At 53.1% G+C, this 25,813-nt stretch overlaps 1 protein-coding gene and 1 pseudogene across 1 annotated transcript; one reads left to right on the top strand and one right to left on the bottom strand.

Annotated features, from left to right (window-relative positions):
- Positions 1-19,337: 19,337 nt before the first annotated feature.
- On the top strand, positions 19,338-20,242 carry LOC137466536 (zinc finger protein 239-like). Its single transcript, XM_068178256.1, has 2 exons — positions 19,338-19,454; positions 19,622-20,242. Exons 1-2 carry the CDS (start codon positions 19,338-19,340, stop codon positions 20,240-20,242), a joined length of 738 nt encoding a protein of 245 aa, XP_068034357.1.
- A 3,185-nt stretch (positions 20,243-23,427) lies between these two features.
- Positions 23,428-24,528, bottom strand: LOC137466537 (olfactory receptor 14I1-like; annotated as a pseudogene).
- Between the last annotated feature and the right edge of the window lie 1,285 nt (positions 24,529-25,813).

Consider the following 25,813-nt stretch of genomic DNA (forward strand, 5'->3'; position numbering starts at 1 on the left):
CTGGCCCCGGGCTCACTCCTCCAGCTGCCCCCTGAGGCAACTGAAGGAGAAAAGCCGGTGCAGAGCCCGCCAGGCTGTCTTGGCCATGGAGCGCCATCGCCTTGGGGCCGGGGGCTGCGGGGCAGGCAGGAACGCTGCGTGCCAGGGGCTGGGCAGGCACTGGGCAAGCTCCTGCCGGCAGCTCATCCCCGCAGGGCTTTTCCTGTGGAGGGGCAGGCTGGGCACGGCCAGCCTCCATGCCGGCTTTTTCGGCCTCGTCCGCAGGGTCAGCAGGCAAGGCACAACCCACAGACATATTTGGGTCTTCGAGTGAGGCCATGGGGAGGGGCTCGCTGTGCAGCTCGATGCAGGGATTGCTGTCCATGGGAGAAGCTGGTGGTTCTGCTTCCTCCTCTTGCAGCGGGAGAGACAACGGGCTCTCTGGCTCGCTGTCACTCCCTCCTGCCACTGCTCTGTCTGGGAGCTCTTCTTCCTCCCACATTTCCAGGAGCTCGTCTAGAAAGGCGCAGGATGGTGAGTCACCAGAGACAGGGCACAGGCCTGCCAACAGGTCAGGATGTGCAATCCCTGAGTTGTTTTCTGTCTCTCCTGTGGAGTCCTTGAGGAGAGCATCGCATGACAGCGAGTTGTCCCAGACAGGGCACAGCTCAGCCAGCAACTGGTCAAGAGACACAAGTTCTGAGGAGGTTTGTGTCTCTCCTGTGGCATCATCGATCACACTGCAAGTGCTGAGTGGGACCCAGGGGCCTGCAGCTGGCTCCAGGGTGAGGCTTGATTGCATCCTTGAGGATGCATTTGGACCTCATGGGGCTTTCTGCAACATCCAAGGAGGAGAAGATGGCTCTAAACATCTCTTCATGGACTTTGTCTTCCATGTCCTCCAGCTCCTCCCTCTTTTTCCGCAGATGCTGCATCAAAGCCTCCTCATCCTCTGGGCACAGCCGCTTGAGCCGCGCAGTTTCCTCAGCTGGCTGACGAATTCCCTCTGCCTCTTGGCGGGCACTTAACCACTTGGGGGTTCTCAAGGTGGACTTGACGGACCTGTTCTCACGCAGGTATGGGCCCAGGCCTCTCAACAGCTCACTGCAGGTGTTGCCCCCATGCCCTTCCTGCACCTTGACAAGCTCCTCTATCTCAGAGCGCCCCAGGTGCTTCCAAGCCGGCTGGGTCCCAGTGTGGATCTGCAGGCTGTGTGCGGGTTGCACCGGTGGCAGGTGATGGCCCTGCCTTGCTGCTGAGCCACACCAGAGCCCTTCTGTTCTCCTTGCCAGGGAAGGCGTTTCCCAGGCCCCAGCAGCAGCCAGAGTGCCCCTTGGTGAAGGTGGTACCATCTCTGGCTGGCCTCTGGCCACGGGGCCCACAGCACGTGCTGTGCCTCCGGGAGAAAACCCAGGGGCTGCTCCTGCTGCTGGTGCTGGCAGATGGGGCAGCTTGACCCTCGCAGAGGCTGCTCTTTGCACTTCAGGGCTGAGCTGGCAGGGAGGTACCAGTGGAAGCTGAGGGCCACGGAGAGACAGCAAGTCCGACATGGACAGTCTCTGTGGCCCTGTGACACTGCTGTGAGGCGTGTTGTTCGTCCAGGTGACCTGAGGTGCCGCCTGTGGCTGCCTGTGAGTCACCTGTGGGAAGCAGGAGGAGGCACGGGATGGAGGTGGCTGTGTGGGCACAGTGTCCCCCATGTGCCAGCATGCCCAGGCCTGGCCCCAGGGCAGGTGCTGGCCACAGCAGCCAGGCTGGGCCGGGTTCCCAGCTGGGCTCGCTGCCTCTGGGGCATTGCTGTGCCTGGCCCATCCCAGCACTGTCCCCTCCACAGAGCATGGCCTGGTGCCCGGCCGGGCTGTCTCTGCCCCAGGGCTGTCCCTCTGCAAGCTGTGCCTCCATCCCTGTCCCTCACCTGTTGCTGCATGGATCTGAGTGGCTGCCCCTCACGGGGCTGGCCGTGGGCATCCTCCTCCTCCTCCTTCAGCATTGTGGCAGTGCTCTGGTGAACACTGGCCACAATCACCCAGGGGAGCTGCTGCCTCCAGAGAAGCTGCTGCCTCCTCAGAGAGCTGCTCTCCTGGCAGTGGCCACTGCAGGGACTGGCAGCCCCAGGGGTCAGGACATGCACCCGCGTCACAATGGCCTCTGGGCACGATGTCACCGTGGGTCACAAAGGCCTGGTGGACATGGCCGCCCTTCCTCCCAGAGACATCTTGTCCCACCTTTGTTCCTCCCCTAAACATCCCCAAGGAATTCCTTTGTCAAAGTGCCAAAGAGCTATTCTCACCCAGCCCACCCTGGGTCCCAGCCCTCAGCCCCAACCTCCTGGAGAAAGACCATCAGGAAGGCAAAAGCTCCATTTGAAATTACTCTGATGGCTACTGTGGAAGACTATAAAAAGTGTGGGGTTTTTAAAAAAGATTAATAACAAAGTAGGGGCAAGGAAAATGTCCATTCTTTATTGCAGGGATTGGGGGCAGGGTGGGGAGGGAGGGATTCTGGTCAGGAATATGCCAGAGGCATCCTGGTTGTCTATGCCAGCAATAGTGTGGGCAGCAGGACCGGGCTCTGATTGTCCCTCTCTGCTGGGCACTGGGGAGGCCACACCTCATATCCTGTGCCCAGCTCTGAGTCCCTTTACCCTGTGGCTACATTTAATACAAATTACCAATTCTTTGAATGGTAATTCAGTTATCTCTTGCATCTTTGTCAAAAATATGTGGCATATTGCAGATTAGAGGTAAGGGTACAGTTAATTGAAAAGTTTTCTAATTTATGGTTCAGAAATACTGCAATTATATTACATTTCATGTACTGAGTTCATTGCATGTGGTTTACATGTTGGATGGATATAATTTGGTTTGTCTTCTGACAGGATATGCAGGATTATTATAAACAGGAAACAGAATAAAGACAAAACTACCAAAACTACAATTTGATGCAACATTAAACTCAAAATTCAAGTTGCTCTGTGTGGCCATCCCAAAATAGTTTCCCACCAGCAATGTTCTCTATCTTTCTTCCCTCTTTCCAGGACATGGTGTATCTTCTCTGCCTGACGATGGGTGGTAATGCGGGTTCCTTGTCTGTTGTGCTGTTGTCCATTTCAGCATGGACTCAGACCATTGCAACAGTTTCTTGCCAATGCCAGATTCACTCCAGCAGTGACAGGCAATGAAACTTGACACGGTGTGCAGTTGGACTGTAGCCATTGGTGAGTTGTGAGGGAGCTGAATTGTTAAAGCTGCAGCCCATCATTTTGCTAAAACTACAGATACAGCTATTAGAGCGATCAGATGTCTCTCAGGTGGTGTTTTCTGTAAACATAGAATCACACAGAGTTCTCATACAGATACATCCATTTCCAACATATGCAAGTACAGTTGCTGGGGTTTCAGCACAATATTGACATTTTCTTAAAGGTCAAGGCAAATGTCTTAGTTGTCAGTAGTATTATTTTCACAAATAAATCCTTGCTGTTCCTGTCCAGTCAGGCATCAACATCCACAGCTGGCCATGTGCTCCATTTGGGGCTCACACTTGTATGTTCTAACAGACAGAGGACAGTTCCATTGGGATTTAATCAGCACTATAAATGGGTATAAGGCATAGAGTATTGTTAAAAGAAAAGCTGTGGCTTTACCCTCAATGGGATAATAAGTGTCATTAACAAGATGTCACCAAGATTGGAAACCCTTTGAAAGAGACTGTCATAATTCCAAATTACCTTTAGTTTATCAGTGGTCAAGGTGCCGTTATCACCTTCCCTTTTAATTGCTATTACAGCAGATTGCAACCACATCTGTGGAAGACATGTGGTGCATGGTGTAGAATTGAACTAAAGTTATATTTATTATGATTTATGCTAATCAATTGGCATAAATAAAGTAGTGAGGGTCTTCAGCGTGTGGGTCAAGCTATGTCTATCTGTATTTTGGGTTCTCCTTTGAGAACGATCAGCAGTCCAGGAGATCGTCTACAAAAGTCAACAACAGGGAATTTATTTAACAATAAATGTGCCATAGACAGATAGAAAGGGATAGGAGACAGGAGAGTGAGAAGGAAAGGGGGGAAATGGAGGATGGGGTGGGGAAGGAAAGAGTGGGGGTGCATGGGTGTGGGGAAGATCAGGAGTGGGGTGGGGAAGAGATCAAACAGAGGACAGCACACGACTCTTGGCTCCAGCAGTGTCCCATCCGTCCTTGGTCACCCTGCACTTCTCTGCGCTGGAGTCACGGTGGTTCTTGTGGAGGTGGGGAAACAAGGTCATTCATCTGTGGTTATCTTTCTCCGGTCCATGTTGCGGGTATCCAGGGAACCGTTTTCCTCTTTGCCATGTGAAGAGAGAATGGGTTTGCCTTCATTTACCTGCAATGTTGAGGCTCAAGGAGCATTTCTAAGCTCCTAAACCACCCTCCCTGGGGCAGGATGGGGATGCACCCCCATAATGCCGCTTAGCAGGTGGGTTGTGTTGTGCTCGTTTGTCTGCACAGGTGCACGACAGGGTTTTTCTCAGCTGCGGTGTGAAGCAGGAGCTTTAAAAGAGGCCTCTGGGGAGTGCGGTGACCCGAAGCAGGCAAGCAGGGGCATGGCACGGCTTGAAGGGTTTGGCATGGCAGTTTTTGTAGCAGTTTGCACGCAGTTTGCGCAGGCAGGGTTGCAGGTTTCCAGGTGGCCCCTGTTGGAAAGGTTTGCTGTGTGTTGCTTTCGGTGCTTTTGTTGTTTGGTTTCAGGGTTTCTGTCAGTAATGGGCTTCACACAACCAAAAACGCTAGTTAGTGCAAATCTGTGTAACCAAATGGAACCCTCCAGGAAGGATGTGTCTGTACAGACTCATTCTTGTGTGGACTGTTTGAGCTTAGCAGTGGTTTCAGCGGCATTGCAGAGGAAATCTGCCTGCGGTGTGAACAGGTGAATGATCTCCTCACAGTGGTGGCTGAGCGTAGAGAGGAAGTTGAAGGACTAAGGAGTATCAGGGAAAGTGAAAGGGAAAGAGATTGGTGGAGTTCAGCCATTCATCCTTACGGGAGGCCCACCAAGGGTCAGAGGACTCCCATGCCTCCCACTGTCAGGCAACAGAAGAATGCTTGGTGGATAAAGGGGACTGGAAATGGGTCCCTGCTTGGGGAAGTATTAATAAAAACTCCTCCCAGCCCCCATCCCTTATTCGGGTGCCACTTCAGAACAGGCATGAACTCCTGGATCTAGAGAGTCAGGAAGATTAGAAGAAAATTATCTGCCCAGTGAGCCTCCCAATTATGATTCATCTGTGAGACAGATCACCATCTCTAACACCATAAAGGAAAGAAGGGTAATCGTGGTGGGTGACTCCCTTCTGAGGGGAACAGAGGGCCCCATATGTCGACCAGACCCACCCCACAGAGAGGTCTGCTGCCTCCCTGGGGCCCGGGTACGGGATATCACTGACACACTGCCTGGGCTGATTCAGCCCTCTGATTATTGCCCACTGCTGATACCCCAGGCTGGCAGTGATGAGATTGAAAAGAGGAGTGTCAGGGCAATTAAAAGGGACTTTAGGGCATTGGGTCAGGTGGTTAATAGGACAGGGGCACAGACAGTCTTTTCCTCAGTCCCTTTGGAGTCTGAGAGAAACGCTGAAAGCAATAGGAGAGCTCACATTATCAACGAGTGGCTCAAGGGTTGGTGTCATCGACAAAATTTTGGATTCTTTAATCATGGGGCAACTTTAACAGCACCTGGCCTGCTTGGACCAGACAGGCTCCATCTTTCTGTGAAGGGCAGAAGAATTTTAGCTCATGAACTGGCAGAACTTGTTGAGAGGGCTTTAAACTAGGTCTGAAGGGGAAGGGGATGCAGCTGGTTTGTCTGGAAGCAGGCTCGTGGGTGGTAAGCCTGAGTTAGGGGTGAAATCAGCAGCCCAGCTGAGGTGCATGTACACCATTGCACACAGCATGGGTAACAAACCAGAAGAGCTGGAGGCCAAGGTGCAGCAGCAGAGCTATGATGTAATTGCCATCACAGAAACAGGGTGGGACAACTCACATGGCTGGAGCGCTGCACTAGATGGCTGCAAGCTCTTCAGGAGAGACAGGAAAGGGAGAAGAGGTGGAGGGGTGGCCCTTTACATTAGGGGGGCTTTTGACACCATAAGTATTGAAACTTATGAGATGAAGTCAAATGCCGATGGGTAAGAATTAATGGAAGGCCAACAAGGCTGACATTCTACTGGGAGTCTGTTATCAGCCACCCAGCTAGGAAGAAGTGATGGACAGGTTATTTTTCAAGCAGCTAGAGAATATTTCTGGATCATCAGCCCTTGTTCTTGTGGGTGACTTCAACCTGCTGGACATCTGCTGGGAACTTAATACAGCTGAAAAGAGGCAGTCCAGGAAATTTTTAGAGTTTGTGGAGGACAACTTTTTGTTGCAGCTGGTGAGTGAGCCCACTAGGGGAAGGACTATGTTAGATCTGTTGTTTGTAAATAGAGATGGGATGGTGGGAGATGTGGTGGGTGGAGGTCACTTGTGGAACAGTGATCATGAAATTATAGAATTCTCGATATTTGGTGAAATGAGGAAGAACACCAATAAGACTTTTACCCTGGACTTCTGGAGGGCAGACTTTGGCCTACTTAGGAGACTTATTCAGAGAGTTCCTTGGGAAGCAGCCCTTGAAAACAGAGGAGTTCAGGAAAGGTGGGCAAGCTTCAAAACAGAGATCTTGAGGGCACAGGAACAGACTGTCCCTGTGTGCTGAAAGATGAGCCGACAAGGCAAACGTCCAGTCTGGATGGGAAAGGAGGTTTTGAAGGAACTTACGAATAAAAAGAGGATATATCATCTTTGGTAGGAGGGTCAGGTATCTCAGGAAGTATTGAAGGGGCTTGCTGGGGCATGAAGGGAAGAAATTAGGGAGGCCAAAGCTCAGTTTGAACTTAAAATGACAGCTTCTGTAAAGGCTAATAAAAAATGTTTTTACAAATATATCAATGGTAAAAGGAAGGGTAAGACCAACCATTGTTTTTGATTAGATGTGGAAGGGAATTTAATAACTGCAGATGAGAAAAAGGCAGAGGTACTTAATGCCATTTTTTGCCTCAGTTTTTAGTGGGAAAATGATTTGCCTTCAGGACAACTCTCCTCCTGGGCTGGTTGATGGTGCCAGGGAGCAGAATGGTGCACCCATTATCCAAGAGGAGGCCATCAGAGACCTGCTGAGCTGCTTGGATGTTCATAAATCCATGGGACCAGATGGGATCCACCCCAGGGTGATGAGGGAGCTGGCAGATGAGCTTGTGAAGCCGCTCTCCACCATTTACCAGCAGTCCTGGCTCACTGGTGAGGTCCCAGATGACTGGAAGCTGCCCAATGTGACACCCATTCACAGCAAGGGTGGGAAGGAGGATCCTGGTAATTCCAGGCCAGTCAGCCTGACCTCAGTACCCGGTAAGGTCATGGAACAGTTCACACTGAGTGCCATCACACAGCACTTCCAGGATGGCCAGGGTGTCAGACCCAGCCAGCAGGGGTTTAGGAGGGCTAGGTCTCGTTTGACCAGCCTGGTCTCCTTCTATGACCAGGTGACCCTCCTGGTGGATGCAGGACAGGCTGTGGATGTGTCTATTTGGACTCCATCCAGGCCTTTGGCACTGTCTCCCACAGCACACTCCTGGAAAAGCTGCAGCCCACGGCTGGGACAGGAGCACTCTGTGCTGGGTTCAGAACTGGCTGGATGGCCGGCCCAGAGAGTGGTGGTGAGCGGTGCTGCATCCAGCTGGGGACAGTCACCAGTGCTGTCCCTCAGGGCTCTGTGCTGGGCCAGCTCTGTTCAATATTTTTATTGACCACATGGATGAGGGGATTGAGTCCTTCATTAGTAAATCTGCAGATGACACAAAGCTGGGAGCGTGTGTCCATCTGTTGGAAAATAGGAGGGCTCTGCAGGGAGACCTGTAAAAGTTGGAGGAATGGACAGAGTTTGAGAAGGTGAAGTTTACCAAGTCAAAGTGCCCAGTCCTGCCTTTTGGCCACAATAACCCCCTGCACTGATCTAGGCTGGGGACGGTGTGGCTGGACAGTTCCCAGGCAGAAAGGGACCTGGGGCACTGGTCGACAGCAGGCTGGACATGAGCCAGCAGTGTGCCCAGGTGGCCAAGAAGGCCAATGGCTGCTGGCCTGGATCAGGAATGGTGTGGCCAGCAGGAGCAGGGAGGTCATTCTTCCCCTGTAGTTGGCTCTAGTGTGCTTGGCATTCCTCCCCTGCAGTGAAACTGTACCTCTACTGCTGTGTCCAGTTCTGGGCTTCCCAATTTAGTAGGGACATGTAGGGGCTGGAGCGTGTCCAGGGAAGGGCAACAAGGCTGGTGAGGGGCTTGGAACACAAGTCCTGTGAGGAACAGCTGAGGGAGCTGGGGTTGTTTCACTTGGAGAAGACTCAGGGGTGACCTTATCACTCTCCACACTCCCTGAAAGGTGGTTGCAGTCAGGTGGAGGTCGGTCTCTTCCTCCTCACAGCAACTGACAGGACCAGAGCACAGTGTCTTAAGCTGCACCAAGGGAAATTTAGATTGGATATTAGGAAATTTTTTTTATGGAAAGGGTGAAGTACTGGAATTGTCTGTCCAGGGAGGTGGTGGAGTCACCATCCTGGGATGTGTTTAAAAAAAGACTGGATGTGGCACTTAGTGCCATGGGTTAGCTGAGGTGGTGTTAGGGCATGGGTTGGACTTGATGATCTTACAGGTCTCTTCCAACCCAGCAATTCTGTGATTCTGTGATTGTGTGACATCACAGACCAGGTTGTGACATCATATAGTAGGCTGTGACATCCCTGGTTTATTATGTGACTTCACAGAGTAGGCTGTGACATCAGAGCATGCCTGTATGACATCAAAGAGCAGAGCAAGCTGTGAGGTCAAAGAGTGTGCTGTGACATTATAGGGTGGCTGTGTTCCATCACTGAAGGTGTTGTGACACCACAGGGTGAGCCCACAGAGGTGCTGTGTGACATGTTAAGTGAGTTCTGCCATCACAGAGCAGTCTGTGACATCACAGAGGAGGCTGAGACATCACAGAGGAGGTTGTGATGTCACAAAGTCGGCTGTGACATTACAGGCTGGCACTGTGACATCACAGAACGGGCCGTGACGCCACAGAGAAGACTCTGCCATCATAGAAAAGGGCTCTGTGACATCACAGAGCAGCTGTGTGATGTCACAGAGAAGGCTGAGACAATACAGAGTGGGTTGTGCCATCACAGAGCTGACTGTGAAATCACAGAGCAGGCTGTGACATCACAGCGAGGCTGCATAACATCACAAAGGTGGCTGTGACATCATAGAGCTGGCTGTGACATCACAGGGTGTCTGTGACATCACAGGCTGGGCTGTGACATCACAGGGCAGATTTTGTGATATCACAGAGCAGACTGGGACCTCAAAGAGCAGGGTGTGACCTCACAGGGCACCTGTATGAAATCACAGGTGACCTGTTACTTCTCAGAGTGGGCTGTGTGACATTACAGGGGTGTGTGACATCACAGGGGCTGTGTGAGGTCACTGGGGAGGTCACTCCACTCCAGCCCCCCCTCACAGTTCCCCCAGAGAAGTCCAACGCTGCTCGTGCACAGCGGGGTCCCCTGTCCCCCCGGGTCCCCCTGCCCCTGGTGCTGCAGCCTCTCCCAGAGGATGTTCCACGAGATCGACCCCAGAGCCTGACACGGGAATGGGGACTGGGGCCATGGGGGTTGGGACAGGGGGACAGGGACCCCCCGGCACCGTCCCCGTGTCCCCCAGGGCCAGAGCCTGGCCCAGGGCTCCTTCATCCTGTTACCAACGAGGGCTTGAGAGTGCTGAAAAAATCCCCAGCAAGAGATCAGCAAAAACCAGATTTAATGTTAAGCGACAGCACCACACAGTTCCTTGGCAAGAGTCACTCTGCTCCTGACTGGACACTGCAGGCACACCACGGAAACAAAGCAACAACAAAACCAAACAGAATCCAGGCAATCAAATCAGAAATGAGCCGAGACCTGGGGCTTTCATTGCTATGGAAAAGAACTGTCCTTCTCATACAGGTGCCCATGGCCAGAATTGGGATTTCACCTCCAACACTGCCTGTTGTGACAGACTGGAGGAGATTGTTGGCTGGAAACATTTCATGTGTGGGGAGGAAGGGGCAGGTCCAGCCTTGCCCTGCCCTGGAACCCCAGCCCTGCCCTGCCCTGGAACCCCAATCCCCCCAGAGCCTCTATCCCAGCCCAGCAGTGTCTGCCAGTCCCTGGCACAGCACAGGCAATGCTCCACAGCCACCTCTGGAGCCCCCAGCCCAGCTCCTGAGTGACCAAATGACCCCAAGTCCCACCTGGGGAAGGGCCCAGGAACACCAAGGGGTATTTATGGCTGAGCACAAGGCAAGCACACATTTGACCCTACCTCCTCTTGGAATTTCTATTTTTTTGAGAACCACTGGAATCCAGGAGTTGGTAGCTCTGTGTGTTCTTCTCTAAATCTTATTTTTCTCTATTTCTGTGTCTTCTTGCCAATTTTGATTAACTTAAAATTGAACAGGATTGGAGCTTGTGAAGTTGAATGGGCCAAGTTAATGCTTTGAGAAGTGTTTTTGCTGATTAAATGTTGTATAAAACCTTTTGCCAAAGTTTCTCTGATCTTCTAAAGTTCCCAGTAAAGGCTGTTTTGTTGTTTTGAGCTCGTGAGAATCTCTTGTTGGTATTTCTCCAGTGCATCCAACTCAGAGGACACAAACAATTGCAATTCCTCTTAAATGTCTCCTTGAGAGAGTTGTTTGGGGGATGGGGATCAGGGCTTGTGTGTCCTGCTTGGCACAGCCCAGGCAGGGCTTTCACAGCCACATTCCACACTCCATTTCCCAGCTGGAGCCGCTGGTGCCTCTGAGTTCTGCTGCCCCAGCCCCAGGGACGCTCTCCTTGTCTGCCCATTCCCCCACGGTCTCTGGGCAGGGATGGCCTCAGTGGGGGCTGCTGACATCCTCAGCAACTTGGAGGCTGCTGCTGAATTTTACTGCTCCAGAGGCTTCTTCAGCCTTCAGCTCTTCAGTTCAGCAATTCAGTGTCCCAGAGCTCATTAACATTCAGAACACATTAACAAGCCAAACCTCTGGGAATAATGTAAGTGTTCAAATAATTTGTGGTTAATTAGCCCAATTACAGAAGCCTCTTCAAAGTGAATACACTACATTTTAAAAGACAGTGAGAAAATATTTTTTGGTCCTGTTTAGTTTTTTTTCCCTGTTATTACATTGATATGTGCAATCTCCAATTGACACTGAATCCAAGTACCTCCTCATGCAGTTTGAACAGATATGAAAATCAAGACCCTTCATGGTTGACAATCAGTCAGACTCTGTCCCTACCCCCACCCCACCATTTCCCCCATCCAAACCCTGGCACTCAGAGCAGCCTTGTGCAAATCTGAGCTCCCTCCAGCCCAGGCTGCACCTGCAGGTTTCAGCTCCTTGGCTCCAACTCCTCCCTGCTTTCCTTGGACAAGGAGCTGCTCCAGACACAGAGGGATGTTCATTTCTTGTCAGCCAACAAAGCCAAGGGAAGGCACAGCTCCATCAAATGCAAAAGTAATTCCTCTGCTGGATATTAACTCCACTTTGCACAGCAGACAGTCTCAGAGCAATGGAAAACACCTTCTGTGCCCAGCACAGATCCCAAGGTCCCCCCAAACCCTCCCTGTCCTGATTCTGCCCAGATTTGCTCTTTGCACACACGAGTCACAGGCTGAAGTCAGGAGCTCCCTCCATGCCCAGAGGGAGGAAAAGAGGGAAAGTGGATGAAGAGCTCTCCTGTGCAGAGCCAAGGTCCAAGTGCCCCTGCAGTGGGAACCACAACTCATCAGGTTTGTGTCCTTTGGGCTCAGGGATGGCGACACTCAGAGGCACAGAAAGGTTTCTTGCCAACAAACACAAGTTGAACATTTGAACAGTTTAATAACCATCACAGCTCTTCCCTCAGCTCTCTGTGATCTCCCAGCAGCATCTGACATGTCCCCCATCCCCAAGGGATTTCTGTACAGGAACAGTTTTAGACAGAGACACAAGAAAAGGTAATTCTATGATAGATAGGAATACAAATAAGGATGTTGACTAATATGGGGTTTTTTTTGAACTTCGGAAAGATTGGACCACTCCCTAAAGCTCAAAGCATGAAACCAGTCAGTTGAGAGGCACTTGAATGACCAGAAAGCATCTGGAGGAGAAACACTTGGAGCAATAGGAAGTACATAGATCCAGCTGGTCAAGTGAAGAGATTTCCTTAAACAAGGCCATTTAAACAGGAGAGTGGGAAACACCTGAAGGAAGAGGGAGATGATATAATAAACAGAATATTGGTGACTCAAGTAGACAGGAAGATCAGTATTTCTTCTCCTTCTCCCATTAGTACATTTCCAGGAAATTCCTGTTCATTGAGGGAAAACTTTGCTATTTCTTAAAAATACTCAAGTGACCTAGATAATGAAAATGTGCCTGTATATTAATAAAATAAAAGATATTAAAACTTTTGCCCCGTTATCAGGCAGACACCAGCTGTGTTCCCATGACCAGGCAGTGCCACTTGTGCCCTGAGGTGCCAAGCTGGGTTTGGATCTCTCAGAGAGGAGCTGAGGGAGAGCAGAGCACCTTGCAAGCTGCAGGTCCCTGCCAGCCCCGCAGGGCTCCTGTGCCATCAACATCTGCTCTGCTCCAGCCTGAAACAGGGCCCAGCATGGTGCCGGGACCATCAGAGAGCTGAGGTGTGTGCTGGAATTCAATGCCCTCCCCATGGCGCAGCAGCCCTGCATTTCCCTGCTCCAGCCTTGGTCTCCAGCACAGCCATGGAGGCTCTTTGGGCTCCTGAGTGTTCCTGCTGTGTCCATGCCCCCAAGGGCACAGAGCAGCCTCCTCTCTCGGGCACTTGCCTGTTTTCCATGCCTTGCACAGGCGCTGGCCCTGCCCCACAAGGCCTGGGCTGAGTCCTGCCCTGCACGCTCAGCCAGGCTGGGATGGACACGGATGGTTTCTGTGCCAGGCTCTCTGAGCCCAGCCCAGCTCCCTGCAAGCTCTGCCAGCTGCCCTGAGCTCTGTGCAGCACCAAGGGGCTCTCCCCAGCACAGCCCAGCCGGCTCTGGCCCCACAGCTCTGCTCAGCCCAGGCTGCTCTGGCCACTGGCCCCACGGCCTCAGCCCCTGGCCAGGGCACAGCAGCAGCTGCAGCTCAGCCAGGACTCAGCCCCAGCCATGGGGGAAGGGGCTTGGCCAAGGCCAGAGGAGGCTCCCTGGGTGCCCTGCTCCCCTTGGGCTGAGGTGCTGAGAGCTCTGCAGCCCCTGCTGCCATCCCATCTGCCCAGGCCAGACCAAGAGCCCGGCCTTGGGGCCCTCCAGAGCTGCTCCTGCTCCAGGCCCAGGGCCCATCCCAGAGCTGGGGCAGCCACAAAGCTGTGCCCATTGCTGGTCACTGCTGCTCTGATGGGGATGGATCCTCAGCCACTTCGAGGCTGCTGATGAATTTTACTACTCCAGAGGCCTCTTCTTTGTTGAGCTCTTCAGTTCAGGAACTCAGTGAAAAAGGCTCATAACTATTTATTTAAAATTCCCAAACAAGAAATCCTGCTGGGAATAATTGAAATTTTCAATCCTTCTGAGGTTACTTAGATAGATTGCAGAAGTGTATTTAAAGTGAATATAGTGTTTTGAAAACTATGCAGAGAGAACTGTTTTGTACTGTTTTCTTTTCTTGTTTTTCCTGTTTGTAGTTTGATATCAGCAATGTCCAATTGATATTGACCCCCAGCACCTTCTAATACAGTCTGAATAGATATGAAAATGAACACCCTTCATGTTTGGCAATCAGTAACACTTTGTCCCTACCCCCTCCCCACCATTTCCCCCATCCAACCCCTGGCACTCAGAGCAGCTGAGGAATGAAGTCACATCCAGGGGTGTCCCCAGGGCTCAGGACTGGGGCCAGGTCAGTGAAATCTCTTGATTGCTGATCTGGACGAGGCCATCGACGGCACCCTCAGGCAGTTCCCAGGTGAGCCCAAGCTGGGTGGGAGTGTGGCTGTGCTGGAGGGCAGGAAGCTCTGCAGAGGGATCTGGACAGGCTGGAGCCATGGGCCCAGGACAACTGGATGAGGTTCACCAAGGCCAAGGGCCGGGTCCTGCACTGGGCTCACAACCACCCCAAATCCCTGGCTCTGCCCTGCCCCTGATCCCCACACCTGTCCTGTTTCCTTCATCCCTGCATTGCCAGGGACTTTCTGGGACATGGGAGCTCTGCTCTGGGGATGGAGGGAGGTCCAAGCGCCACCACTGGAGTGGGAACCACAACTCATCAGGTTTGTGTCCTTTGGGGATCAGGAACTGGTGAGACTCAGAGGCACAGAAAGTTTCTCTTCATGGCCAAACAGACCATGGTTGAACAGGACACAATTTAATAACAATCACACTCTTCCCTGAGCTATGTGCAATGTCCCAGCAGCGTCTGATGAGTCCAGCACCCACAAGTTATTTCCATATTAAAATTAATTTTAGACAAATGTAGTTCTGTGATAAATAATAAACACAATTAAGATCTTGTATCAGGATGCTCGTCCTGGAGCGGGGGCAAAACAGCTCAGAACAATTCCTGATTTGCAAAGCTGTCAGTGGTGGATGGAGAAGGGAGGTCAGGCTGCTTTTGGTGTTGAGGAAATGCTGAAACCAGCCTGACTCATTTCATCTCCTCCTGGCCTGGCTGATCTCCCCTCTTTCCCTTTCCACCCATTGGCTTCTGTCTCCCACCAGGCCCCCTGGTGAAGAGCCTGGCTCTGTGTTCTCCATCCCCTCCTCGCTGGCACTGCCAGGCTGGGATGAGGAGCCCCTCAGCCTTCCCTGCTCCGGGCTGGACAAGCCCAGCTCCCTCAGCCTCTGCTCACAGCCCAAGGGCTCCAGCCCCACCTTGGAGGCCCTTCCCTAACCCTGCTCCAGCTGCCAGACATCTTTCCTGCCCTGGGGAACCCAACCCAGGCCACAGGGACCTGGATAATCCACGTCCTTGATGTCCTGGTCACACAGCCCTGGCCCCTTTTCCCCATGTCAGGCTCTGGGGTGGATCCTGTGGAACATCCTTTGGTGGAGGTTGTGGCTCCAGGTGGACCGGGGGGATACCGGGGGACAGGGACCCTGCTGGGCATGAACAGCATTGGACTTGTTGGGAGAAACTGTGAGGGGGAGCTGGGGCAGAGTGACCAACCCAGTGACCTCACACAGCCCTCCTGGGATGTCACACAGCCCCTCTGTGATGCCACAGCCTGCTCTGGGATGTCACAGCCCATTCTCTGATGTCACAGCCAACTCTGTGATGTCATAGTCCCAAAAATCCCCTCTTCCCTGAGGAAAGGTGAAGCCCAGCTGCCCTTGCCTTCTGCTGCCTCTTCCTCTCCTCAGCGAGGATGTCAAACTCCCCAGGAGCAGGAAAGTCCCCATTCCCTGTTTCCTTGTGGCTGCAGCCTGGAACATCCACTCAGAACAAAGAACTTTCTGACAGCCCTGCTGAATGACAGCAGGAGGAAGTTTTGAGAAATGAAGGAAATTGTATTTTGATAGGAAATAAAGTTTAAAAATTATTTCTTTCTGTCCCATTCATTTCAGTCCATTGCAGTTCTGTTTTTCAGAGTGCCATCTTCTCAGCTGATTGTGTTTGTGTCCTCCTCTCTCTCCTGCCTCTCTTTGCCTGCTCTGTTTCTCTCTCCGTGTCTCCCTTGAGCCAGGGCAGCTGCCACCAAAGACCCTGCCCTGATTTAATTCCCAGTGCAGGAGCTACAACAACCATGGGTGAAGGTAGGAAGGCTGGCAGTGAAATGTCACTGTAGGATCTTGCTGCACTTGGCTTTTGGCCCCTTCTTAAGAGCTTTGCCTTCAAGGGCAGGAACATCTTTTCCTGGCTGGGAACTGGAATTCCAGCCCCTGGGAGTGTGTGCCACGGATCCCAGAGGGGCATTCCCGAGGCTCCCAGGGTGCTGCTCCTGCCCTGCCTCCCAAGGAGCTGTGCAGGGCCAGGGGACAAGGTGCAGCAGCTCCGTGGGCTCCTGCAGCACGCAGCAAAGGTGGCTGTGCTGGACATTTCCCAGCACATTCCCGGCTGTAGGCAGAGGGAGGGAGGAAAGGAAAGCGAGTCCCCGACACAATCCCGGAACGATTGGGGTGGGAACGGACCCTGCCCGCGGGTTACGATCCCGTGAGGGAGAGACGCCTCTGCCCCAGTGAAGGTGCAAATGAGAGCATGGGAGCGCAACGTGCGGATTCGACTGAACATGGATTGGACGGAACAAGAAATGGGAAGGAGAAAGGGAGAGACAGAAATAGTAAAGAGATCTCAGAGAGAGAGAAAGCAATCGGGAAAAGGTCTCAGAGAGACAGAAAGAAACAGGGAAAGGCTCCGGCCCGGACTCCGCAGCTCCCCGGGACACCCGCGGGGCGCAGCGCCTTTCACAATTCCAGCCAATCCGAGAAGGCGCTGGACAATTTCCAGCCAACCAGCGCTTTCCTCGCCGATGACTCACCAGTTGCCGGGCGGACCCGCAGAGCTCCGCGGGCCCGGGAGCGGAATTTCGGGCTCGGGCCGGGGGGACGGATCCGCACCGGGGGGGTCCCAGAGCCCCCTGCCCACCCCTGGGGCCGATCGGGGGCTGCCCCCACGCAGCAGCCGGTGCTGCGGCGGCCCGGGACAGAGGGGTGGGAAAGGGAGCTCCGGGCTGGGAGCGGAGGGGATGCGGGAGGAAGAGGAGGGACAGGAGGAGGAGGAGCAGCAGGAGCGGGAGGATCCCGCCGCTCGCAGCGCTCGCACGCTGGGTCTGCAGCACCCCCTGCCCCGGGAGCATCGCCCCCAGCCCCGAGCCGCAGGGGAGGGGGAGGCCGAGCTCGCCCCGCCTCTATCGAGGGGTCTCCGGGAGGATTTTTCTGGAGAGTGTTCGGAGCCGGCAGATTCCGGCCCCGGATCCCTCCGGGCGTCCCTAAGAGGAGCTTTTTCCGGGGGAGGGGAGCTGTGATCGCCCCTCGGGAGGGTCCCGGGGGGTCCAGGCGGGGCTGGCCCGGTACTGACAGGGCGGGACATTGGTTTTGGGGATCCCCGTGAGAGCCGGGGCTGCGGAGCGTGGGACCCCCGGGGCGGGGAGAGGGGAAGGGGCGATAGCGGAGCTGGGGGACCCCCGGCAGCCCGGAGATGAGGCGGGGACGGGACCCCCTGACCCTGACAGGGCCGTGTGCTGGGGTGACCTCGCGGTGCCCGTGCCCCCATTGGTCCGTGTAGCCCGAAATGAGTTCTGCACCTTTAAGGCTGGTTCTGAGAGCGAAGAGGGGCAGGAAGAAGCGCGCAGTTTGTTTCCAGGAGCTGCACTCGCTCCTCCACATTCCGGCTCCTGGACTGCTGTGATGCCTTAAGGAGCTGGAGCAGAGGCCAGACGGAGCCAAGAGGAATAAAGTGGATGTAATAAACGCCAATCACTTGTTTCAAAAATTTAGAAAAGTTTAATAAAAATAAAAATAAAATGGTTATAAAAATAATACAAGTGTAGTAATAAAGGTTAAACAATTAGAGTTAGGACAATTAATGAGACAATAGCAGCAAAGAGTTACAGCCCGGGCTGGGTACCTCTTTCTGGACAAAAGTGAGCCAGGAAAAGGACCCCGTTAAAAGAAAATTTACTCCTTAAGGAGGGTAATCTGTTGCATATACAAAACACTTTATGAATATGCATATATTTTATTTAAAACAAGAAATCCATCTGGTACTTGTCAAGAAATTTTCTGTAATCCCCAGGCGCCTTCCAGTCTAAGTCAGGCTTGAAGAAGTTCGTTTCTGCTGATAAGGAAAACCATAAATTCCTCTCCTCTGGAAAATTTATGGGTTTCTGTAATTGTTATCTCCATGTGAAGAATTTCTTGATTATCTTCTCCTTTTCTTGAGCTAATAAAAGAATACCTTACACACATAATTTCTATTTTAACTACTAAAGCTTAATTTTAATTACAAAACTACATTTACTATATTATTAAAATGTTAATACAACATAACTTTCCAACCTAGCATAATACATATAGTAAATATCTGTGTAGAGTCATATAATATGCATTTTTCACAGTGGATATTTATTGAAGTGCCTTCAAAGGCCACACCCCGGCGGTGCCGGAGCCACAGTCGTGGCTCTGCCTGGATGGCTCCAAGATGGAAGCAAAAGAGGGCTTGTTCATGAGATCTCACATTTTTATAAGTTTTAGTCCATTTGCATACAGGATTTAACTGCCCAATTAATAGCTTCAAATTATGAAGTTTCATCCTCCTTGCTGGCTTGCTTTCCTGCCCTCCTCTTTTCCCGTTGTTTGTGCTTTGGGCCTGAAGTTTGAAGAGATTGTCCTTGACTCTCCAGCTAGAACAGGATTGTTTTGTCTTCACCACCCTGTGAAAAGATCGCAGGAACACTTAATAGAAAGCTAAAGCTGCACAGCAAAACAGAACAGAAAACCTTAAACCTAAAGTATCAGTTGTCTGCTAGCAGACAGGCAGCAGGACAGAGCTCTCCTTTGCTTTTAGTTAGTTTTTAGTTTGCTGGGGCAGGGAAGTTCCCTGGACTGTGGTTTTTCTTTTTCTTTGGAGCTGTTTAAACCTGCTCTGGACTGAGCACCAGAAGAGCACTGGCAGCTCGCACCTGTGGCCCACCGGGCCGGGCCTGGGCCACGGAGGGACTGATCAGAGATGGAGTGAGCCGAGCTGCAGCCCACAGAGGGACTTTCTAAGTTTGTCATCTCTTTTGGAGCGGCAACAGGTTGTATTGTTTACTATTGTTCATTTTCTGTGCTGGTGAATGCTTTGCCTGTTAAATAAACAGTTTTTTTCTACTTTTCTCCAAGGAAATCTTTTCTCGAACTGGTTGGGGGAGGGGTCGCTTGAATCTGCTTTCTCGAAAACCCCCTTTGGGCGTTTTCTCCCAAATTTGCCCTAAACCAGGACAGGGTGGTGGGGAGAGGGGAGAGCCCCAAGTGCCTGGACCGGGGGGAGGCTGGAGAGGGGGACCCTCGTACCCCAAAACCCCCCAGCATCCCTAAGCAGGACCCTGGAGAAGGGGGATCCCCAGGACCCACGGGATCCCCTGCAGCCCTGAGACGGGGAACCACCAGAACCCCAGAGGGATCAGACTGCAAATGGGACACCCCTGCTTTTTTGGGTTTTTTTATTCACTCTTGATTTTTGGAGGTTTTTATGGACACCTGGAGACATCTGGAGATGGATTTGTGCAGGAGGAATCCCCAACACAAGGTGTTCACACCTTCTTTTTCCCCAAACCAGGATTTCCCATTCCCAAACTTTGGCTGGATGGAGGAGGAGGAGGCTGCAAGGAAGATGCCCTGGGACACTCAGGCAGGTGAGGAGGAAGTCAGTGCCCCTTTCCCCCTCTCTCCTGCTCCATCTCCCAGCCCAGCACGGCCCTGGCTGCAGGACAGCCCTGCTGCCGGTGCCGTCCTGCTGGGGACGCACTGGGGGGATCTCCTTGCCCTTCCCTGTGGCACGGAGGCAAATCCCATCCTCTCCTTGTCCTTCCTCCCCCAGAGCAGGAGCTGAGGATGGAGAGCAGGGAGGACAAATCCCCAGGACAGAACCTCGTGGAAGAGGCCGTTTTGAGCGGCTCCACGGCGCAGGAACCCAACGGGGAGGAAAAGCCCCAGAGATGCCACACGAGGAGGGGCTGTAAACGCAGATCGCTGGGATCTGAGGAGGAAAGACCCACCCTGGGGCAGGCAGGTGGACAGAGCTCCAGCCAGAGCTCAGAGCTGGTGGTCCATGAGCAGCCTCATGACAGGGAGAGGCCCTACGAGTGCTTGGAGTGTGGGAAGAGCTTCAGGAAGAGTTTCAACCTGATCTGCCACCACAGGATCCACACTGGGGAACGGCCCTACGAGTGCTTGGAATGTGGGAAGGGCTTCAGCCACAGGTCCGACCTGATTGTCCACCAGAGGTTCCACACTGGGGAGAGGCCCTACGAGTGCCCCCAGTGTGGGAAGAGGTTCCACACCAGCTCCCATCTCCTTGTGCATCAGCGGATTCACACCGAGGAGAGGCCGTTCCACTGCCCCCACTGCGGGATGGGCTTCAAGCACAACTCCACCCTCGTCACCCACCGGCGCATCCACAGCGGGGAGAGGCCCTACGAGTGTCCCCAGTGTGGGAAGAGCTTCTCAGACCGCTCGTTCTTTACCCGACACCAGCGGAGGCACCGGTAAGGAACGTCCTGCGAGTGCCCCGAGTGCGGGAAGAGCTTCGTGCGCTGCTCCAGCTCCATCCCCACTGCAGGACCCACGCTGGGCAGAGCCCTGGTGACCCACATTTCCTCTGATACACAGAGGGAAGTGGCTGGTGTTCCTTTTATTTTGTCTCTAATTATCTTTTATCTTCCTCCCTTCAAAATACAGAAATTTGGGGTAAAAATCAACAAATTCATCAAAGGCATCTGAAGCCTCACATTTTACTTGTGTTTTGGGGAATCTTGGATTCTGGGAGACATCTGGAAGGATATGGGAGAGGTTGGAGGAATTTGGTTTAGTGGTCTTTATTTCTTTGCACACCAAATGACAAGAAGTATTGATCTGTCACCACAAAACCAGTCAATACCACTGAAAACTACTGAATCCTACCCCAAAATTACTGGATTCCACCACTTCTCAGGGTGAAATTGGGTTGGAAGGGGATTGGGCAATGTGGGATGCAAATCAGGAGGGGTGAGATGGGCATTGGGTGGGGCAGGATGGGTGGGATGGGGTTTGGGCAGTGTGAAATGGGGGAAATCCAGCTTGGGAAGGGGATCTTGATGTCCAGCATGGGTGGGATGGGTTGGGACTGGGGAGGTAGACTGGAGTCTGGAATGAGACAGCCGAAGTTTGGGGATGATTAAGATAGGGGGAGCCCATTACTGAGTGAGTTTTTGAATAGTCTACATTCATGAAGAGATCCCGGGGTATCTCACATGCTTGAGACAGTTTTGGGGCACTCCCCAACTCTTGGGGGGTTTCCTGAGAGCAGCTCCATGGAGCCCCATTGCCGGGGTGGCTGTCACGGGCACAAGCTCAGAGCTGTGCCAGAGTCCATTGCCTCGGTGCTGGAGAGCAGAGAAATGATGAGCGGCCCCAGACATCTCCAGTGTGTGTTTGTGGAGGCCTGCGAGCTTACTGGGGAGAGGGCAACAGCAATCCCCTGGAGAAATGCACCTTAGGCTCCGGGCATCCCTCACAGCTCAGGGTGAGGACAGAAGATTCCCCCAAGGTGCTCTACAGCACTGTGTTAATTTGTCCCAGTTCTGTCCTCCCCATTGACCTGCTGGCCTTTCCTACCCCTTTTACCCTCATATGTTCATGTTCTAGCAAGTTCTCCCTTCCCTGTCTTCCCCTTGGTTTATGTCCCCGCCTATCCACCCTGGCATTCCCTATCAGTCCCTTTCCCTGTGCACCACCCCTAAACCCTCAGATCCCTGATGCTCTCCTCCACCCCCTCTTTCCCTGTATTTATACCCTAAACCCTCCTTTGTCTTTGTCTTGAACCCCTGGACCGCTGAGCGTCAGACCCTCACAAACCCTCGCTGGAGCTCCATGCCCGTACCCTCCCGTGTCTTCACTGCCGAGCTGCTCCGTGTGTGTGTGTGTGTGTGTGTGCCGGGGCTCTCGTGGCTCCTGCCCGTTAGCACAAAACACTCTCAGGGAAAGTTGTGCCCGCCACCACCCCAGACCACAACAGTGTCCCTTGGGACCAAGAGGCCATTGTGACACCGTGGGACCAAGGAGAGCATTGCTGCCCTGCCAGACCTCATGGAACCAAGGATCCATGGGGACACTGCCAGTCCCAAGGATCCAAGGGACTTTGTGACACCAAGGGGTCCCATGGAAGCAAAGGGACATTGTGACACTGGGAGGCCTCACGGAATCATGGAGAGCATTGGGACACTCCGGGTCCTCATGGAACCGTGGTGACACCAAGTTGTCTGGGGGTGTTGATCTGCTGGAGCTTAGGAGGGCTCTTCACAAGGGCCCTGGACAGGCTGGATCCAGGGCCCAAATCCAACAAAATGAGGTTTAACAAGTCCAAGTGCCAGGTCCTGCACTCTGGCCACAACAACCCCTGCAGTGCTACAGGCTGGGGACAGAGTGGCTGGACAGCAGCCAGGCAGAAAGGGACCTGCAGGGACTGATGGACAGCAGGCTGGACATGAGCCAGCAGTGTGCCCAGGTGGCCAAGAAGGCCAATGACTCCTGGCCTGGATCAGGAATGGTGTGGCCAGCAGGAGCAGGGCAGTGATTCTTCCCCTGTGCTCAGCACTGGTTGGGCAGCACCTCGAGTGCTGTGTCCAGTTCTGGGTTCCCCAATTTTGGAAGGACATGGAGGGGCTGGAGTGTGTCCAGAGAAGGGCAACAAGGCTGGTGAGGGGTCTGGAGCACAAGTCCTGTGAGGAGCGGCTGAGGGAGCTGGGGTTGTTTATCCTGGAGAAGAGGAGGCTCAGGGGACACAAGGCGGTGTCAGGGCACAGGTTGGACTTGATGATCTCCACGGTCTTTTCCAGCCTTGCTGATTCTGGGATTCTCTGAAACCACCCTGGGAGCAGTTGCAGGAGGAGCCCTGGGCCTCCTCTTCAGAAGCTCCAGCAGCCCAGGTCCCTCAGCTTCTCCTCACAGCCCCAAAGCCCATCCTGTCAGTCCTGCAGAGCCTCTGCAGCCCCTCCTCACTGCCCAGAACAGGCAGCCCCACAGCCAGACACAGCAGCCCAGATATGCCCCCCTGGCCTGGGGTGCCTCTGGCAAGGGAGCAGCACGAGGCACTGCAGGAGCCTGCAGACAATTCCTGCAGCACTTGTGGGATGATCCTGCTCCCCAAGGGATGATCCCATGGTGCCAAGTCAGGAACTGGAATGGGGAGTGGGGCCAGAGAGGAAAGGGCAACCAGGGATGGGCTGGGTGCAGGGGAGGAAGAGGGGTGAGGAAGAGAAATAAATTGTTAGGAGGAAGAGTAAAGAAAGCAAAGGTGAAGCCAAGGAAATGCTCCGGGCAGTTTGGGGGTGGCTGCCAGGCAGCCCTGGCTCTGAGCAGTAACGTCTGCAGTGGGACAGGAAACTCCCAGCTGATGGTAACAAACTTTCTGGCTGGCTGCAGAGGCCAGGACAAAGCTGAGTGGTTTCCCTGGCGTCCCCCAGCCCTTCCTGGCCCCAGGGGCTGATGGCATTTGTGCTCCCTCAGGTTCATGTCCCCACAGCAGCAGCATGGGGGTGCTCCTGCCTGCTGTGTGCAATGCAAACAGGGGCTCTTGACGTTTCTTTGTGGACAACATTAATATGTAAAACAAAGAAAAAGAACCTCCAAAAGTAAAACAACAAGAAGTATCAAAGACGACATTTATTAGAAGTGTTTTGCAGAAATTGGCCAGCAGTTTAATGTTTCTGAAACCATCCAGTCATCAGTCTCCACACTGCAGCCTTGAGCTCCTGGTTCCTCAGGCTGTAGATGAGGGGGTTCAGGGCTGGAGGCACCATCGAGTACAGAACTGACAGTGACATATCCAGGGATGGGGAGGAGATGGAGCGGGGCTTAAGGTAGGCAAGAGTGCCAGTGCTGAGGAACAGGGAGAGCAAGGCCAGGTGAGGGAGGCAGGTGGAAAAGGCTTTGTGCCGTCCCTGCTCAGAGGGGATCCTCAGCACGGCCCTGAAGATCTGCACATAGGAGAAAACCATGAACACAAAACAGCCTAAATATAGAAGAGCACTTAGTACAATAAGCCCAGCTTCCCTGAGTTTGCAGTGTGATCTAGAGGATCTGGGGGATTTCACAGAAGAACTGGCCCAGGGCATTGCCATGGCACAGGGGCAGGGAAAATGTATTGGCTGTGTGCAGCAGTGAATAGAGAAAGGCACTGGCCCAGGCAGCTGCTGCCATGTGGGCACAAGCTCTGCTGCCCAGGAGGGTCCCGTAGTGCAGGGGTTTGCAGATGGACACGTAGCGGTCGTAGCACATGATGGTCAGGAGGAAATACTCTGCTGAGATGAAAAAGACAAAAAAAAAAAGAGCTGTGCAGCACATCCTGTGTAGGAGATGGTGGTGGTGTCCCAGAGGGAATTGTGCATGGCTTTGGGGACAGTGGTGCAGATGGAGCCCAGGTCACTGAGGGCTAGGTTGAGCAGGAAGAAGAACATGGGCGTGTGCAGGTGGTGGCCGCAGGCTACGGCGCTGCTGATGAGGCTGTTGCCCAGGAGGGCAGCCAGGGAGATGCCCAGGAAGAGGCAGAAGTGCAGGAGCTGCAGCTGCCGCGTGTCTGCCAGTGCCAGCAGGAGGAAGTGGCTGATGGAGCTGCTGTTGGATGTTTCTTCACTCTGGGAATCATGGACTACTGAAAAAGATATTGACAAGACGGGAAAGATTTCAGTGTGTCATTCCTATGCTTTTTTATTAGGAATCCCCGCAAAAATACCTCTCCTTGTTGGCTAAACTTTGCTCAGCCTTTTTTCACTGAGGTCAGGTTTGTGCTGCTGCCTCATCTTCGACACTGCTCTCAGCCTGAACACTGGGGAGCCCATAGGGAAAACAGGGCTCGCTGTGCCCCAGTGCAGTCAGACCTGCGGGTCCCACACAGGAGTCCTTTGCTCATTTCAGCTTCCTCTGTTTCAGGGTCATCCCACTTCCAATGTGCTTGAACAATACAGTGGCCTTTTTGAAGACTTCAGTTTCATTGTCAGCATCTCTAAATTCTTCTACCTTTCCCTGTGCAGCTGGAAATGGAGGGATACCAAGGGTTGGTCTGGCTCTCTGCTTTTTTTGTCAGTGCTACCCAGAGTGCTTTTGTCACAGGAAACTCAGACTTTTTGTCACAGGCATCATGATTAGCAGATCTTGAAATGCTCTCAAGTCCCTGAGCACTAAGTCACGGAGAATTAAAGCCACACAGGCCACATTTTCAGTGCTCAAACACAGCCCTGTTGCTGCGGCTGCTGCTGCTGAAATAGAATCAACTGACCGAGGCCATCACAGAAATTGCCTATGGAGTGTCAAATCTAATGAAAAATTCCACCAGGAGAAAGAGAAGCCAGAACTTCTCGACACACTTCATTATTTCTTCTGAGCAGCAGCAGAAAATGGAGATGCCCAGAGATATTTCCAGCTGCTGCTGATCCCAGTGGAGCCCAGCCTGCTGCCCTTTCCCAGCTTTCCCACCCTCCAGCAGACGCCCTGGTTCCCTGCAGGTGCCGTGGGATGGCACTCAGGAGGATCTGCTCCAAGGCCTTCCCCTGGAGCACGCTCAGGCTGCCAGGCCGATGGATCCTGGATCATCCTTCCCACCGAGCCTTCCTGTGCACGGCTGTTCCATTTGCACCTTTGCGCTCAGCTCGGACTTCTCCACCTCACCAGGAGTGCTGGGAAAGGATGGAGAGCAGCCTGGCAAGCTCTTTCTGCAGCTCTCCATTTACCCTCGGGGAGGGAGAACATTCCACAGGAAAGCAACTGGTGCCACAAGGAGCGGGTGGCCTCAGGCACCTTTGGGGATGGAACAAGGCCTTGGTTTGACATAAGTGAGCACAAGCAATTCACATGAGTAAACAAGTAATTAGCACAGACATGCCTAAGTACTTAGCACCAGTTAGCATAACAAAAACCTGGCAGGCCTAACTTGACATGAGAGTGACCTGACAAAAAGCTTTAGACACAGTCTACCAGAAGAACTAAGGGCAAGTGTGGAATCAGCCCTGTGCAGGGAAGCCCTGAGGAAGACTTTCTGCTGCTTTGGGGCATCGAGACCGCTCCTGGCCAGGGCCTGGACATCAGCTT

This window comes from Anomalospiza imberbis, unplaced genomic scaffold, assembly GCF_031753505.1.
Source record: "Anomalospiza imberbis isolate Cuckoo-Finch-1a 21T00152 unplaced genomic scaffold, ASM3175350v1 scaffold_266, whole genome shotgun sequence".
In the NCBI taxonomy this organism is placed as follows: Eukaryota; Metazoa; Chordata; class Aves; order Passeriformes; family Viduidae; genus Anomalospiza; species Anomalospiza imberbis.